Genomic DNA, 16,572 nt, shown 5'->3' on the forward strand with positions numbered 1-16,572 from the left:
GAAGGGCATCCCTTGGCACAGGGCAGAACATTCTCCCCTCACACCTGAGTCCCAGGCCAAACCTGCTGAGAAACACAGTTCTCCTCTCTTTCCACTTGGTCTTGAAAAGCAGATCTGAGAAAAATTGCAAGATACCACCCAGCCAGGTCAGGCCAAGGCTACCAAGTGCTCTGTTTGAAGTGCCTGCTTTAATTTCCCAGAAAGATTGCTTAATGCACTGCATTTCTTTCCCTTCCTTCTGCACGCTGCAGCAATGCAAGTGGGAGATTTGAGTGCATGATCCCCAAAAGGCTATTAAAATAAAGATTTTAGGATTATCTGAGCCTTCCTTTGTTCAACTTTTTAACTGAACATTGTATTCCTGCCGTCCTGACTTCAGCTCAGTGAGGTGTAGTAGGTGTGTCCCCCCTCCCTGGTTCATTTCTGCCCATCTGCCAAAATCACCACCCTTCAACACCAAACTGCATCATAAGAGCTGCTCCCTGAAAGCCTTCAGTCCAAACAATTTAAGTTTAAAAAAATATCTGCACCACTAAAGAGCTCACAGCCTTGTTTTTGAACTGAGCTGAATAAAGAAATGTGTCCCGCACAGTTATCCCAGTTTGTCTGAGAGGGAAATAACACCTGGCTGGGTGCTCATAACAAGCTATGAGGAGCAGGAACTTGTTAACCTGGCTCACCTGTGGTCAGAAAAGTGTGTCAGACTACAGCAGATGATTTCATTGTTTTTTTTCCAGCGGCACATCTCCTGCCAGAAGCACAGAGCTGCAGTACAATTGCTGAAAATACCCATTTTCCTGACATTGCTCCTACACAGCTGGAATCCCAACCCTGCACCCTGTAACTACTTTTCTTATTTAGCAGACTATCTCCTTTGTTTAGAGCTGTCAAAGTAAATTCTGGGCTGTGTGGAGTGAAAGGGGGTCCTAGAGATTAAAAAGAACTCAGAAAAAAAGCTACTTTATGCATTTTTAATAGGAACAGGAAAAAAAATTAAGCAGAGGGAATGGTTCCCCTCTAATAATTTATTGATCTATCCACAGTTTTCTTGTGAGGTGGAAAGCCCCGGTTCAAATGTCCTGACCAGCATCAGAGGGGGGTGTGGATCACTGTGACCACTCCCCAGGGGGATTCCTTATCCACAGGGTGACATTACAAGAGCTCCTGGGCTGGATTCTTTCCATTCTTCCCCCATGGACTGAAATTGTTCCAGCCAACACTTGAGTGTTGTGCAAAGAGAAGAACTCGTAACTGGTACATTTATTTCAGATCCTGGACATCTGCAGGCAGTGAAGGACGCTTCATGCCAAATCTCTGCTCTCCATCAAGCAGGAAAAAGGATCTCAATCTTGAATTATCAGCACACAGGCAAACACTGTCTTTGGGGCAGCTGCTTTACTGTGTTCCCTGTGATTTGCATCAACAACCACTGGCTGACTGTGAGTCCATGACAAAAATATCAAGTTTGTTCACACTGAAATAGTTGGTGTTTATTCTTCCTCTTTAACCTCCTTGGTGCTGTTCCTTGTATTGAACAAAAATTTATGAATAGTTTTTATTAACCAGAAAATGCTGCTTCAGCCACTCTGCACACAGAGAACTCCACCATCCCTGGGCCTTACTTCTAAAGCCCACTCTGTTCCCAAAGAAAGATGCTTTTGAACATAAATAATTCAATAATGAAGGTCAAAAGCAGCTTTATTGACATGAATAATCCTAATGAATGGCATTTATTCTAGACAGCACTAAGAATTATACTTGGAAAGGAACTGCTTGCAGCAGCAGGTTCTCCTACTTTACAAACACTCTGTTTTGAATGAAAAGAGTGAGTTTTGCACTCTTAATACTTTGAATCAGAGCAACAGGGATGATGTCTGTGTTTCTGAAATGCTTAGAATAAAACACACCATTTCTGATGCATTTCCATACTCACACTTCTTGTCTGCACTTGTGCCCCCCCCTTTTCCCTCCTCCCTTATTTTTTTTCACCTCTCCCTTTCCATCAAAAGCCATCAGTCATTTCTCCTTTATTAACAGGGCTAGACCAGGGAAGGTTCTGCTCCCCCTCAGGTGCAAAACCCACGACTTGCAAGGCAGGCAGCAGAGCTGACACCCCTTTCAAAGCCCCTGTGATCCTTGAAGAGGATTTTCACATTTCTGAGCAGGTTTCACGGCATTTTCTTACCAGGGATGTGCGAGCTATTGCCTGCACCACAGCACTGAAGACTTTCTCTGGCAGTCGAAGCAGAGTGGTTCCACTGTCTACTATGGCTTTATCAGCATTGTACTGGGGAGGGGAGAGAAAAAAAGAGACAGAAGTTGTAGTTACTGTAATGCAGATCCCACTGTCTCCTGAGCAGAACAAAGCTGCTCCTTTTTGGCAGCTGCCTTCCCAGAACTGCATGTCATACTTGTCAGCAGCTCTCTCCAGCTGACAGCTTCAATTCAGTGAAATCTGAGAGCAAAAAAAAAAAAGCAAGATACAATCAGCCTAGACACAAGAGTGGGTTTATCTGCACCGGTCAGGAAATTACTGTGTCACCACAGCTGGTGCAAATGGTCTCGCTGCTGTAAAAAAGTGAATTCTGGACCCTCTCAGAGGGAGCAAAAGCATTTTGATATTCAGTAGAGAGGTGTTAAACACCCTGATGCAGATTCCAAGCCCTGAATCAGGGTCTCTGCTAGCATGAGAACAGCTCTAGTTTAAACACAGCATCCTGTTTTAATGACTGGCATATCTAATATAAAAATAAACTGAAAAAATTAGGCCTCATTACATGTCTGTACTGGCTCAAGAGTACAAATGTCACACCTTTATCCCTTGACTGCTGAAAACCCCTAAAATACACAAAAAAAACAAGTACAAAGAAACTTGAAGTTTGTCTTGCTGCCTTAAAATCTGCACAAAAAAACACCCATAAGAGAGCAAACACCTCTCTTATTGCTGTAATGCTGTTCAACCCTAAAATTAAGAGATCTCAGCAAACTTCAGGTACAGTCAATGAGGTATAAACTTTTAAAAGCATAAATCTTTTTTCATGAACTCCTTAAAAACTATGATTAACTGTGGTGGGGGAAAAAAAGGCGAGTAGTAGTGGCAGCTATTTGCATTAACTACTTTTGCTGCCAGCTTAGGCAGAAGGATTAATATAACTGAGCTGTGACATGTTTATGGCATAATCATAAGACACAGGATGATATACAGCCTAAGCTACTTAGGAAGGAGGTCAAACAGCAAGTGAATTTTAAATACACTGGTTTGGATGTTATCAAGTCACATGGAGTCCCTTTAGGGCAGTGACAAAAATAAAACCCACCAAAAAAAAGTCAGAAAAAGTAACTCTTGACAGTTATTTCCACATTTTTTTTGAAAGAGCTGCTATGGGGCTGCCATACAGAGCTGACAGAAAAGCAAACAGGAAATAATTTGTTACACACTTGGAAATACTTCTAAAGAGTTGAAAGAAATGCCAAGGCCTTCTGGAGTCCATTTTAACAGATTTGTACCACAAAATACACAATCACTGGCATCCTGGAATGCCACCCTTGGGGGGAAAAAAAAAAAGTAGTTAAAAGGGTTGACCATTGATATAAACCTGTACAAAAATCTGGGAGTAGTGGGATTGCTCCCGTGGGGACTGAGCAGCTGGTTTTGCCTCCTTGGCTTGGCTGGTTAATGTTTAGCAGTGCAAAGTGCACTTCTGGCAGCTCAGGACTTCTCCCAGCCCTGGCTGCCAGGCTCAGGGTCACAGCTGTGCTGGAGCTCTGGACACATTCCCAGCACTGGAGCAAGGGGACAACTTTTCCCTGGCAAGGAAAGGAGCAGTCCCTGGTGAAGGCTGTGAAAAAATGTTCCATTTCCTATGAAACAACAGAGAGGAGAGAGGGCACACAGCTCCTCATCCTAGAGTGAATCATGCATCCTCTGCAAACTTGTGCTGCTCCTGTTTTACTGCTCTTCCTCCGAATTTCTGTGGAATTTCTGTGGGAAGGTCTCCTTTGATCCAGGAAGGCTTGATCCTTCTGCACCAGTGAGAGCAACCCCTGGCTCAGAAAAGAGCAACAATTACAGGAAACTTTCCTGACACACCACTGAATTTTTCAGTGAGTTGTTTTCTGGCAACAGCATGTATTAAACCACTGAAGGGCTCCCCTTCAAAAACATGTTGACTGTTTTTTAAGGCAAGAAAGAAAAGCAAACATTTGTTTTAAGGGACCAGTGGTTTTGCTTTCCTAACAGCACAACAGAGAGAGGCATTTAAATAGACCTTGTTCTGCTTATTGAGTTGAAAGATGCTGTGACTTATTTTAAATAATTGATATGGCAATATGATTTCAATATTTTGCATGGGACTATAATATTTATGCACATGTAGTACTGGAATCATGAATTTCACTTAATTTATATGAACTATAAAAACTTTAAACTTATCACATCCCATTGATCTCCAACTAAGAGCATCAGAGTAGAATGAAATTAGGATGTCTAAAGAAATTGGGGCATAAAAAATACAGAAGTAAAATCAAAACATGAATACCAACAAGCAAGAGTAAGAAAGAGATAAAGCACAAACATACACATATATCCTCCACCAAAAAAAAAAAAAAAGAAATGCCTTTGGAATAAAAATTGCAAGAGCACAGTCTCATTAGACTGATCTAGATACAGCAGAACATTATTCCTAATAGAAACAGAAAGCTTATCCATCAGGAATAATAACTGCCAGCCACAAGAGAGCAAAAGTTGATTTTGAACATAAGAATAAAAGAAGAAAAAGAACATAAAATAAAAAAGACAGCCTAGGATGAGAACTTTAGGAACCAACCCAGGGTGACTCCTGTCCACTGCCATCATGAACTGTGAGCTCAGACAGCTCTACAGGGCTCAACCCAAAACCTCCCATTTCCCTTGTTTGACCAGAATTGCTTTAATTCAGTTCTCAGGACACAGCAAAGCACATCTGCTTGCCAAGACAAAACTGACCAATCAGTTTTTTGGTTTTTTTTCCCCTCAGCCCAACTTGCATTTCACATCCCAGGGCCAGTACCTCTCTGCAGTCCAGCTGGAGGTTCTGTCCCCCCACCTCCAGTTTGAGGATTTCCACCTGGTAGTACCACTCCTCCTTGATGGGTGTGTACCAGATATCCCCTGTGTACAGGCTGGGCTCAATTCCACCCAGCACCTAAAGGAGAGGAGAAAAGAAGTCAATTTAAATTCCCACATGTTTAGTTTTGGGGCAAGAGCACACAAAAATGGGTATGTTTAATTTGTGATACTCAGGGGCACTGAAGTTTTCATTTAGCATCATTTGTTAGGATTTTACTGTCAAGCTCTCTGTCAGTAATAGAGCAGTATGAAACATCTGGACATTAAACAGATTGTGCTTCAAACAGAATTCCCATACTGGGCCAAATTATCAGCATTTTTACCCACAGCCTCACACTGATTCTGTTATGAAAACTCCACTGTTTTAATTTTAAAAACAGCATCTTTAGTGGATAAATCTAGGCAATGTATAAAATTGGGACAGAATAATGAACTTACATGTGAATAATTTGCTTTATCAGATCAGAAAAGCTTTAATACTGTCCAAGAAGATTTCAGTTTTTCTTACACATATCCAAAATGGAATCCCATCCTGTCACTGCTATCACTCTTAGCTTCCATCAAAACCTAGACTGAGGAGGGCTGGGAGCATTTGTGGACTCTGACTCTGAACTAAACTTAAGAAAATTCTCTCTTGGTCTTCAGTTATATGAAAAACATTTACAATATGTGAATTCTCCTCAAAATAAGTGTGTGTGATCAGCTCCTGCGCTGAGATGTTTATTTCAGCATCATTTGGGAACAGTCATTCCATCTCCCAATTCCAGATACAGAATGGGCCAATTGATGGTCCCACTAAAGATGATGGAAAGACTTCCCAGAGTAGCAGCAAGCAGGAGATCTGATCTACAGATTTTTCCCTTTAATATGTTGTTGACAAAAAAAAAAAATAAAAAAGAAAAGACCCTTGATTCCTCTCCCCCTTTTCACATCACATAAAACAAAAATACTGTAGCATTTTGATGAGATTGAACAAATTTATCAGCTGCATAAGGGACTACTCAGTTTGAGAAATACAGCAGAATTTGCCCTGAGGAAACACAACAACATTCATGTTTTTCTTTGTTAAAAGATGAAAAGTTTACTCAAACTTGAGAGAGGGAAAAAATAGAATTGAGAATGAAAATAAATAACACTCAAATTTTGCCTAAGGGCTTAGCTTTTCTTTAAAAAAAAATACAAAACATATTTAAAATACAAAAATATCTTTAAACACTAAATTTGGCAGAAGCAGGATAGTCAGAGAAAAGAGGGAGAGAGATGAACAGAGATACATTTTCCCTCTCCTATTGACAGATACCCACAAGACTACCTCCGTTGGTACCACTTCCAGAAACAGGGAGTCCAGCACCACACATCTGCAGGGAGAAAATGTTGGGGATCTTTGCCTGCCTCACGAGGGAATCAAAGAATGTCTCCACAGAACTGGAAGGCTTCAAGGTGTCGAAAAGCAAAACAAACAAACAAACAAACAAAAGAATTGCAGGGTTCATTAGAAAGTTTCTTTGCAGAAATCAGCAACTCATTCAAGCAAGGCCACTTTTCATGAGTAAATTGAATTTCTGACAAGCAGCTGATGAAAGTTCTAGACATAATAAGCCATTAAAACCCCAATATCTGTAATTTTTCTGTTTCTGTTGTTTTTAAAAACATTTTTACTCTTGACCACTGTCAGCACTGCTGCCACCAAATCCCTAAAACACAGGAGTAATGTTCAATTGCAGTTTCCAAACTCAAACACCAGTTTCAGGCAGAAACTCTCACTGATAATTTCTGTTTGGGAAATTCTTTGTGTTATTGTAGATGAGTTGGACTCGATGATCTTAAAGGTCTCTTCCAACCTAGAAATTCTGTGATTCTGTGATTATTAGAACACTCAAAGCTAACTTGCCTTTCACGCCTTCCCATAGTTAAAAAGCAGAATTTTATAGTCAAGATTTTCAGTTTTTCAGCACTGTTGAATTTGAACAAATTTTGAGTTGAGTGGCCCAAATTTCCTCTCTTTTCTCTTAGATAACTTAATACCCAAGCAGGCTCTCTCCAGCTGGGTACTGGCCAGGTTCTTCCCGACACTGCAGGTCCTGCTTTCCTCTGCAGTCACTGGAGAGCTGCAACTTCCCTGTAACTCAAAGTTGTGTGCAGGGAGGTCAGAGGGGCCAAGTGCTCTCACTGCACAAAGCCCAGAGCAGCCTCAGAAGCCAACAACCCTGAAATCCTTGGAAGAAGGGAAGAACAAATGTCCTGAGTACTCTGTTTGCCCAAAGCAGAGTTTGAGAACAGCTCTCTTCTCTTCTCTTCTCTTCTCTTCTCTTCTCTTCTCTTCTCTTCTCTTCTCTTCTCTCTTCTCTCTTCTCTTTTCTCTTCTCTCTTCTCTTCTCTTCTCTTCTCTTCTCTTCTCTTCTCTTCTCTTCTCTTCTCTTCTCTTCTCTTCTCTTCTCTTCTCTTCTCTCTTCTCTCTTCTCTTTTCTCTTCTCTCTTCTCTTCTCTTCTCTTCTCTTCTCTTCTCTTCTTCCCCCCTTTCTCACTTTGGGATGTGAAGGGAGAAAATAGTAACTTTGTAGTTTTCCAATCACGTTTTCAGTTTTAGATTTTAAGATTATACATTTTGGATTATAAGCTTCAGGTTTTAATTGAATTTTCTACCTGAATTTCCTGCCTCCAGAGGAGCAGGATATGCTTGGTTCAGTGTTCCTGGAAATACTGTAGCTAATATTTGTTCTGAAATTATCCATCCACCTCTGTGGAAACCCAGGGCACTGGGAATATTTGTCTGCCTGCTCTGGGGTGCCCTGACCCCCAGGGCAGCACTGACTCTGACCCTCATTCATGGAGAAAGTTTCCCAGACTTCAAGATAGACCAGAATCCACAAAAGTGTGAAATAGATGATAGAGAGCAGTGTAGGTGTATCACTGGGTGAGAAATTGAGGTTTTGGGGTTTTTAGTCTGTTGTGGATGGAAGCAAGATGGAGGGCACAGGGTGTCATCCTGGGTTTCTTCTTCATGCTTCTTCTTCCTTCTTCTCCATGGGTTTGGGTGGCATTTTGTAATTGGGCAGAAAAGTCCCCATTGCAGCTCTGTGGGATCAGTTATTGGGTTAAAAGGGAAAATAATCCAGGTGTCAGTTCTTCATTGGATAGTTCAATCTTAAAAGTCCTTGGAACAAGAGATTGTTGGCCATTTTGTGCCTTCTAATGAAAAGCTGCTGAACTCACAGCAGTGAGACTGTTTTACTGATAAGAAATAATAAACACCTGAGTCTGAACATGAACTACTGTCTCAAGTGCCTTCAATCCAGACACAGAGAAACCCACAATTGGTACCCCAGCACACCTCAACTTTTACTTGATGAACAGAGAATGTCCTAGAATGAACTGCTGAGGACTTTGCCTTAGACCAGTTGTGAGAAGTATCCTCAGAGCTCTAAAACCTCCCTCCACACACATCCCACAACCACACTCTGGTACTAAAAGCTCTGTAAAAGCTTATTCATTCCAGAGGGGCTAAAATCGGCATTTCCATCACCAGAAAAGCCAAAATCCTCTCTGGGCACTGTGGTACCACCACAACCCAGTTTATTCCTTCTGGAACAAAGACAGAAGATCTGTAGGAAGGAGTGGCTGGAAGGGTGGAGCCCAATGCTGACAGATCACCTGCTGGCTTGATTTGAACACATTTCTATTTATTGTCCTTGCGAAAGACAACCAGGGGGGAAGGGATGGTTTACCTTGGCTAAGGCATCGTAGGCAAGACCCAGGATCCCGTGCCATTTAACCCCTGGCAGGAAGAAGTTCTCTGACTCCAGGATGGTGGCAATGTTGATGGTGTAGCTGCCATAGAGCCCTTTGGGCATGGTGATGACATCTGTGCCCAGCACTCCAGTCCAGCTGCCTTGGCTGTACTTCACTGTCACCTCAACCCCTTGAGATCTGTACGTGCTTGACCTTTAAAAGGAAAGGACACACTGATGCACGGGCTGTTCATTTACAATGCAAGACAACAGAATATATTCCACCTCAATTTTGCCCAGAGAGGGGAAAAGAAAAGGTAAATTAAGTATGCAAAATGTGTATTCATATTGCTCCTAAAATCGGGAAAAAGCAGAAATTAAAAAAAACCCAAAAGTCAAAGCCCCATTTTTATCCAGAAGCCATCAATAACTCAGATCTTCACAATGTGTCAAAAAAAAATAAATTTAAAATATTATGTCATCTAGTGCACTGTCCCTGACTCAAACTGGTCCATAGAAGCAACACTTTTTAACTGGAGAAGGAATGTATTAAATGGCACTAGAAAATGGAAAGCTACTGAATTAAAATCTAAAATTGAAATGCAAAGCTAACTGAATAGCTGTAGACTAATACCTCATTAATATTCCTAAAAGACGCTTTTTGGGTAAATTGGAATATTATTGTGAGTACCAGCAGTAAAACAGAGGTTTCCTAAATCTGCAGTTTGACCTATCTGTGAGGAAGTAAGTAGAATTTGATATTATTAACAAATGATTCACTGACTTGGAGGAGGAAAGGAACTAATCTTTTCTAGAGCAGGGAAACAAAGGCAAAGGAGCAGTTAAGTATGGCAAGCAAAAGAGAAAACTGAATCCTGTTTAAAAGGCTTAAAAAAAAATTAGTAAAAGATTTTTCATTTTAAAGGCCTGTAATCCACAAGTATTGTTCTCATATTCCACACACATCTCTACTGAAGAGCTTCAAAAGTTCTAGATCCCTCACAATTTACTTTGGATCCTCTTCTTGGCACACAGCTTCCTCTTTTGGAGAGACAGATGACCACACAGTTCATCTCAAGAGACTTTTCACTGCTTTTTGGAAAGTAAATTAAGGGGGTGAGAAAGTGTAAAATAAATTTATAACAGCATGTTTACATGTGTGTAGAACAATAGAAAGGGCAAGGATTTATCAGGTGCAGATGCTTTGATCAATCCAGCTTTAATCTGGATTTAACAGCCACATGAAGTGGCTTCACAGGCCCTGTGCCTGAACTCACCAGCATGAATTTTGGAAATTAATGAATAATTGTCATTATTATAAGGAACAACCTTCAGATGGCAACATGGACAAGCCCCATAATTCAAACACTTTCTCCTGTGGGACACTTTGGCCATATGGACCATGCAACTGACTCTTCCAAGGGAGGGGAGGCCAGGCTCTAACCCTAAGCAGTTCTTGACACTCCCAAGACCTAACCTTTCAAGGGTTAACATCCAAGGCAGCAGAAACACATGAGATAATATTTCAAAATGCAGGAGTTCCAGAGGTACTGCTATTACCTGCATCTGATCAGTTCCACTGCTCCTGTGCGATTCTGCATTTGAGTGACACTTACACAAGGGAACATCTCTGTTCAGGCAGGGTCCTCAGAACACCTCTGTGACACTGGCAGGACATTTTATAAATCAAAATAGAGTCGGAATAATTAGCAGCATAAGGGAAACTGTGGGGGCAAGAAATTTAAGGGAGAATGCTTTTCTTCATGGAGAAAAGTGTCTGGCTGAGCAGCAGAAGAGGAAACATCTCACATCAGAGAGAAAATTGAGTGCTGGGAGAATAAAGTGAAGCAAATCTGCAGATACAAGCAGTGCATGACCAGAACAGCAGCAGCACACAGCTCTTCTTCCAGAAGCAGGAAGAGCTGTGGACTGGGACACAGAAAGACTGGATTCACTTTCTAGCACAGCTGCTGACCTTTCCTGTGGAAAGGCAAGAAAAGCCCCTTCCTCATCACTCGTGCCTCAGCTTCCCCAACTGTAGAAATGGATATGAAGACACTCATCTCATTTGTGAAGTTCACAAATGTCATATTGAAGAGGAGACTTTATTACTTCCTTCAAGGAGCAAAATGGGTAACATGGGAAGGGATCTTGCAGTAAATTACATTCAGTTCTGCAAAACCACTCCCCCATCCTCTTGCAGGTAATCAGCCACAGGTTTTTTTCACTTTTCCACCTCACTGATCTAAAGGAAGAAAACTTTAGAGGTCAAAACTAGAGACTAGTTGTAATTCATGGGCCGAGTGTTGTAAAATAAACACTGCACAGGAAAGAAAATTACAAACAAGATGTTTTGGCTGTGATGAGAAAAGAAGAAATTCACCTCTTCCAACAGGACAAAGTAGACAGAGGCAAGGAATGAGGGTTCCTAGATCATGGTCCTGTAAGGATCCTACTCCCTTCTCCCCCTCCTTCCCACTCCTGTCTTCTCTCCAAAGAAGCCACCAGAAACCTGGTCCTCAAACCTCACATGGATCTGGAGCCCCAGCTGAGCAAACCAGCAATGGGGTAATTTTCTCCTGCAGAGTTAATCCTCCTTACCAGCACACAGCACAGAACAAAACACCACCAGAATCTTATTTCTCATGTCACAATCCCTTTGCAGCAAGCTCAACATGGCAACAGCAAATCCACCACGTGCAGGAAGCCCTGCCTAACACTGACCTCACCAAACAACTTTAAGACAAAGCAAGTGTGAAAATACAACAGAAATTATTGATTTCTAACCAAGAAGTCTTATCTAATCTGCAGGGCTTCCACAAAAAGTTTATAATTCACCCCAAACCACAACATGTACCGTGCAGGATCACACTGCAAAAGCAGCAAAACAAGCAGCAAAAAGCAGCAAAACAAGTTTCTTTTGTTTGATGGTATATAACTTATTGCATTACCTCAATTTATTGCCTATATTTCTCTTACCTCCCTATCTCTTGGAAAGATCAACTCTTGAGCAGCTTGCTTTTGAAGCTTCAGATAGTGAGGCAGTAGTACTCTTTATTTATTTACTGAAATAAAACTGAATACTGTTCCTGACTACTGAAAGCCCTGAGCATGTCAGATTTACATACTGCTGCAGAGCCATCACTGATCACTTGGGTTCAAGTGTAAAAATCCCTTTATATGTCTGTTTAAGTAGCTCTTTTATCATAAGTAGAGTACTCAACAAAACTACTTGTTATTTTCAACAGCACGAGAAACAAACACAGTGATTTCTTTTCAGTTCAGGACAAATCAGGTAATTTTGCAAAACCTTATACATCATGGTGACTTATAGAGCATGATTATCACAGCAAACTCAGAACTTTTTACAGCAAAGGTTTGTCAGAGCCACTCAAAAGCCCAAGTTGTAAAAGTGTGCATGGTAACAGCTTTACTCACTTTGTTAAGGAAGAGCCAGATAATTAAACAGCAGGATTATATCACATAGATTATGTGATACACAACATAATTTAACAAGTTAGTTCTGGAATTGCTCCAGGAGGGCTCTTCCTGAAAAACACACTCTCTGGGTCCTTTCAGTCAACAAAGAATCATGCATTCAATTTCTGATTTTGATCATCTGAATAAAATTAAACCAAGAGTGTGGCACCAGGAAATTAAGCCCCATCACTCTCTCCAACACAACATGAATATTCTAATAAGCACACATCTATAACTCATAACCCATTAATTACTAATCTTTCTTCCCCCTTGTCTTCAACTTGCAGTTTAAGGCATCGGAAGCACTCCATGACAACATAGGGAAAAACTGCAGGAGTGATTACCAGATGAGAGGAAACCCCTTTATCTAATCTCAAGTGTTCCTCCTAGGAAGGAAGACAAGTGCCCATAGGTCGGTTTTCTCATTTACACGTGGGCAAAGGTCACTCTTGGGTAATTTTACAGATCCAGCTGATGTGGTATCGATGCCCCTGTTTTACCATCCCTGCAAAATCATGACAACCAAGCGTGTTGCTTTGGGCTGGGGATGGAGTTAATTTTCTTCACAGCAGCTAGCACAGGCTGTGTTTTGGATTTGTGCTGGAAACAGAGTTGAAATATAGAAATGTTTTTGTTATTGCTGAGCAGCTCTTGCACAGAGCTGAGGTCTTTTCCCCCTCTCACCCCAGCACTGCCAGGCTTGGTGTGCATGAGAATTTGGGAGGGGACACAGCCAGGTGACCCCAGCTGAGCCCAGAGATGGCCCACACCCCCAGTACAGCTGGAGGAAGAAGGGGGAAATGTTTGGGGTTTTGAGTGAGTGAGTGGCTGTGTAGGGCTGAGTTGCCACTGGGCTTAAATCACAATGCCAGGGAAGGTGTTCTGACTGCTGGGAAAAGTCTATCCTAAGGTCAGTCTCCAAAAGAGACAAGGAGCAGCACCCAAGGAAGTAGAGGTGACTGGGCTTCACCTCCAGTCAGGAGAAGACAGGAAATACAGAAATGTTTTTGTTATTGCTGAGCAGCTCTTGCACAGAGCTGAGGTCTTTTCCCCCTCTCACCCCAGCACTGCCAGGCTTGGTGTGCATGAGAATTTGGGAGGGGACACAGCCAGGTGACCCCAGCTGAGCCCAGAGATGTCCCGCACCCCAGCATGTACAGCTGGGGGAAGAAGGGGGAAATGTTTGGGGTTTTGAGTGAGTGAGTGGCTGTGTGGGGCTGGGTTGCCATCGGGGTTTAAATCACAATGCCAGGGAAGGTGTTCTGACTGCTGGGCAAAGTCTACCCTAAGCCAGTCTCCAAAAGAGACAAGGAGCCCAGGAGCACCTCTACCAAGGAAGTAGAGGTGACTGGGCTTCACCTCCAGTCAGGAGAAGTCTCAAATAAAAGCTCCTGGAATCTGTTTCCAAGCACCTGAAGGACAGTCATGGAGTCATAGACACTCAATGAGGAATTTCACAGGCACATCACACCTGAGCCATCTCACTCCCCTCCACACCAGGACTTGAGGCACAGATGAGGAGAACAGTGGCTGTAGCACATCTTGGTTCTGTCAGGCTTTGGACACCAGCTCCCATGGCATTCCCATTTGGAAGCTGAGGGTGTGGGGCTGAACAAACCAGCCATGGTGTGGGCTGATGATGGGCTGCACCCCTGGGCCCAAAGGAGCCATTGACTCGTGACAAGCAGAGCCCCAGGGGTTGTGAGTGGAGGAAAAACTCCACAGGCTGGAGAAAAGGAGGCTCAGGAGAGACTTTTTCACTCTTTACAAGGCCCTGGCAGGAGGCTGGAGCCAGCCAGATGAGAGTCAGGCTCTTCTCCCATGCAACAGCAATAGGACAAGAGGACACACAGAAACTGTGCTAAGAGAGGCTCAGGCTGGACTCCAGAAGGAATTTCATCATGGAAATGGTTGTTAAACACTGGAACAGGCTGCCCAGTGAGGTGGTGGATTCACCCCCCCAGAGGTGTCCAAGGGAGGCCTGGATGTGACACTCAGAGCTCTGGGCTGGGGACAAGGTGGGGATTGGTCACAGGTTGGACTTGATGGTCTTGGAGGTCTTTTCCAACCTCAGTGATTCTGTGGTTCTGTGAAGGTTTTCATCAAGAGCCTACATGAAGGACAGACTGCACACTCAGATCTGCATCAAAGGGAGAGGCTGCCATGCTGACTGCCACAGCCACCAGTTACATTTTTTGAGGTTCAAGTTGAACAACAGGAAATATTTCCTCCCCAGGACACTGTGGCATGACAGAGCATGGATTCTCCATCCTCAGAGGTTCACAGGACTTGGCTGGGCCCAGCCATGGCTCGCCTGCTCTGGTGACAGCCCCAGCTCATTTGGGATGTGTGCCAGGTAACCTACAGAGCTTTCTTGCAACCAACATTTTTAGATCTACCTGTTTTCACTGGGGCCAGGATCCCTCCAATTTATTTATTTAAATGTAGTTGAAATATTTAAAATGGAAGAAGCATGGTGTCCCCAGGAGTCTGCTGATGTTTGTATTCTGAGCCCACGGCAGGACTCCATCAGTGCAACCCAAACCAGAAAATTTTGCTGCAATTGACTTGATTGACTTTTAAGTAATGACTTAAAATCAAGTAATGACTTGATTTTTAGTAATTTTACAAAGCACCCTTAACTAACTCTTTAGGGCCTGGACTTCAAGGTTTCATTATTAACCTCATATTAAAGTTCCCAAAACACAGTGTCCACTGAGAACACAATCAGAGGCTGTAACCTTCACATGATTTCAGTCTGTCTTTCCCCACACACAAACTCTGCTGTTGCTGTTTCTAGTGGTTTATGTTTCTGATGAGAGAGGCCTCGTCCTTCCAGTCTCAATAACATCAATTAAGAGAAAGAATGCTTGTGCTTTTAATTTTTGCATTTAAGTTTTCTCTAGCCACTGCCTATGGAAGGGGATAGCTGTCTGGCTGGCATGGAAAACCCTGCAGTAGTGCAGAAATAGCCATCAAGTAGTATCAGAAATAGCTCTCCAAGATTCTGGATTTTCCAGACCTGTATCATATCAGCATGATGTGAAATATCTCCATTAACTTCTAAATATATGGCAGGAGGTGAGGCTACTCCAGTAAGCAGCATGGAAATTATAGATTTCCCTCCATTCCCAGTGCATCTTACTGGACAAAAAAAAGTGTAAAACCCTATTTTAAAACACATATGAGGTAGGGAGAAGGGTGATACTCCCCAGTTTCCCAGCACTCTTAGTATTTTCATCCATATGATTCAGCTAGACACTGCATTTTGGAGAAGTTTACCTGAAATAATTTGAACTAGAGAAGGGCAGAAAGGAAAGAAGAAGAAGTGTGATTCAGACAGACAAAGCTTGGCTGTGATTAATGTCAGCCTATGCCAAACACAGCAAATTTAGTGCATAACAAACACCAGAACCACCAAGTTGTATTTTATAAATAACCAGATTCATCAGGGTCTGTCCAGATCACTGACTGATTGAGGCCTGTGGCCAAACTGAACAACAAATTAGGTTTTGACTAAGTAATTTTGCTTCTGGATGAAATGTCAAGTAACTGATACAATTACCAGCTTTTAATTTTTGTTTTCAAACAAAGGCAAAGCATATTGAAACTTTTAATCCCTTGCAAATCTGTTCAGGTAAGAAATTGGCTGAAATTGGTGTGATTTTGCAAATGATTTTTACCCTGTAATCATCTTCTCTTTCCTCCAGTTCTAATTAGTGCTGCTGATGTTCACTCAGAGCTCGGCTGTGCTGCCACCAGTGGGGCTGCTCGTGGTGTCAGGCAGGGTTTTGCATCAGGCAAATCCAAAATTCCCACCAGGCAGCCAACATCCCACTCCCACGGGATGTCAGAGGAGCCCCAGGAGCTGCCTTATCATCCTGTCTTGCATGGAGGAGCCAGAATCCAAAATACCCCCCCTAATTTCCACCATGGGTGCAGAACAGGTACTTACAGCTCAGGATTGAAGTAGGATGTGACATCAGGATCAGGCACACCTGCTACAGCAAAATTGCTGCTCCCAGTGTCAACCAGAATATTTAACTGCCAAAAAAAAAAAAAAAAAAGGAAACAAAAGAAAGGAGAGGTGATTTGCATATCCAATTAAACAAATGAACAACAATAAAACATTGCAGTTTTTGTCTAAACTATCTCTAGTTTTAAAATCATGATGAGCACTGCCCTGGGAAATAAATTTAGTGTCACTTTTGGGAAAAGATATGCTGCTGCAGCCCATCCCACACAGCTGATCCTGCT

The 16,572-nt window shown here is 42.4% G+C and overlaps 1 protein-coding gene across 1 annotated transcript in view; it reads right to left on the minus strand.

Annotated features, from left to right (window-relative positions):
* Positions 1 to 16,354, minus strand: part of BACE2 (beta-secretase 2) — a 28,872-nt gene extending 12,518 nt beyond the window's left edge. The window contains exons 1-5 of the mRNA XM_005427259.2: positions 16,271 to 16,354; positions 8,833 to 9,049; positions 6,412 to 6,540; positions 5,049 to 5,183; positions 2,186 to 2,287 (exon numbers count right to left, since the gene is read on the minus strand). Coding sequence (XP_005427316.2) covers positions 2,186 to 2,287; positions 5,049 to 5,183; positions 6,412 to 6,540; positions 8,833 to 8,958 — 492 coding nt within the window. The 5' untranslated portion in view covers positions 8,959 to 9,049; positions 16,271 to 16,354. The remainder of the gene's footprint in view (positions 1 to 2,185; positions 2,288 to 5,048; positions 5,184 to 6,411; positions 6,541 to 8,832; positions 9,050 to 16,270) is intronic.
* Positions 16,355 to 16,572: the final 218 nt, after the last annotated feature.

Source organism: Geospiza fortis, unplaced genomic scaffold (genome assembly GCF_000277835.1).
Source record: "Geospiza fortis unplaced genomic scaffold, GeoFor_1.0 scaffold17, whole genome shotgun sequence".
Taxonomy (NCBI): Eukaryota; Metazoa; Chordata; class Aves; order Passeriformes; family Thraupidae; genus Geospiza; species Geospiza fortis.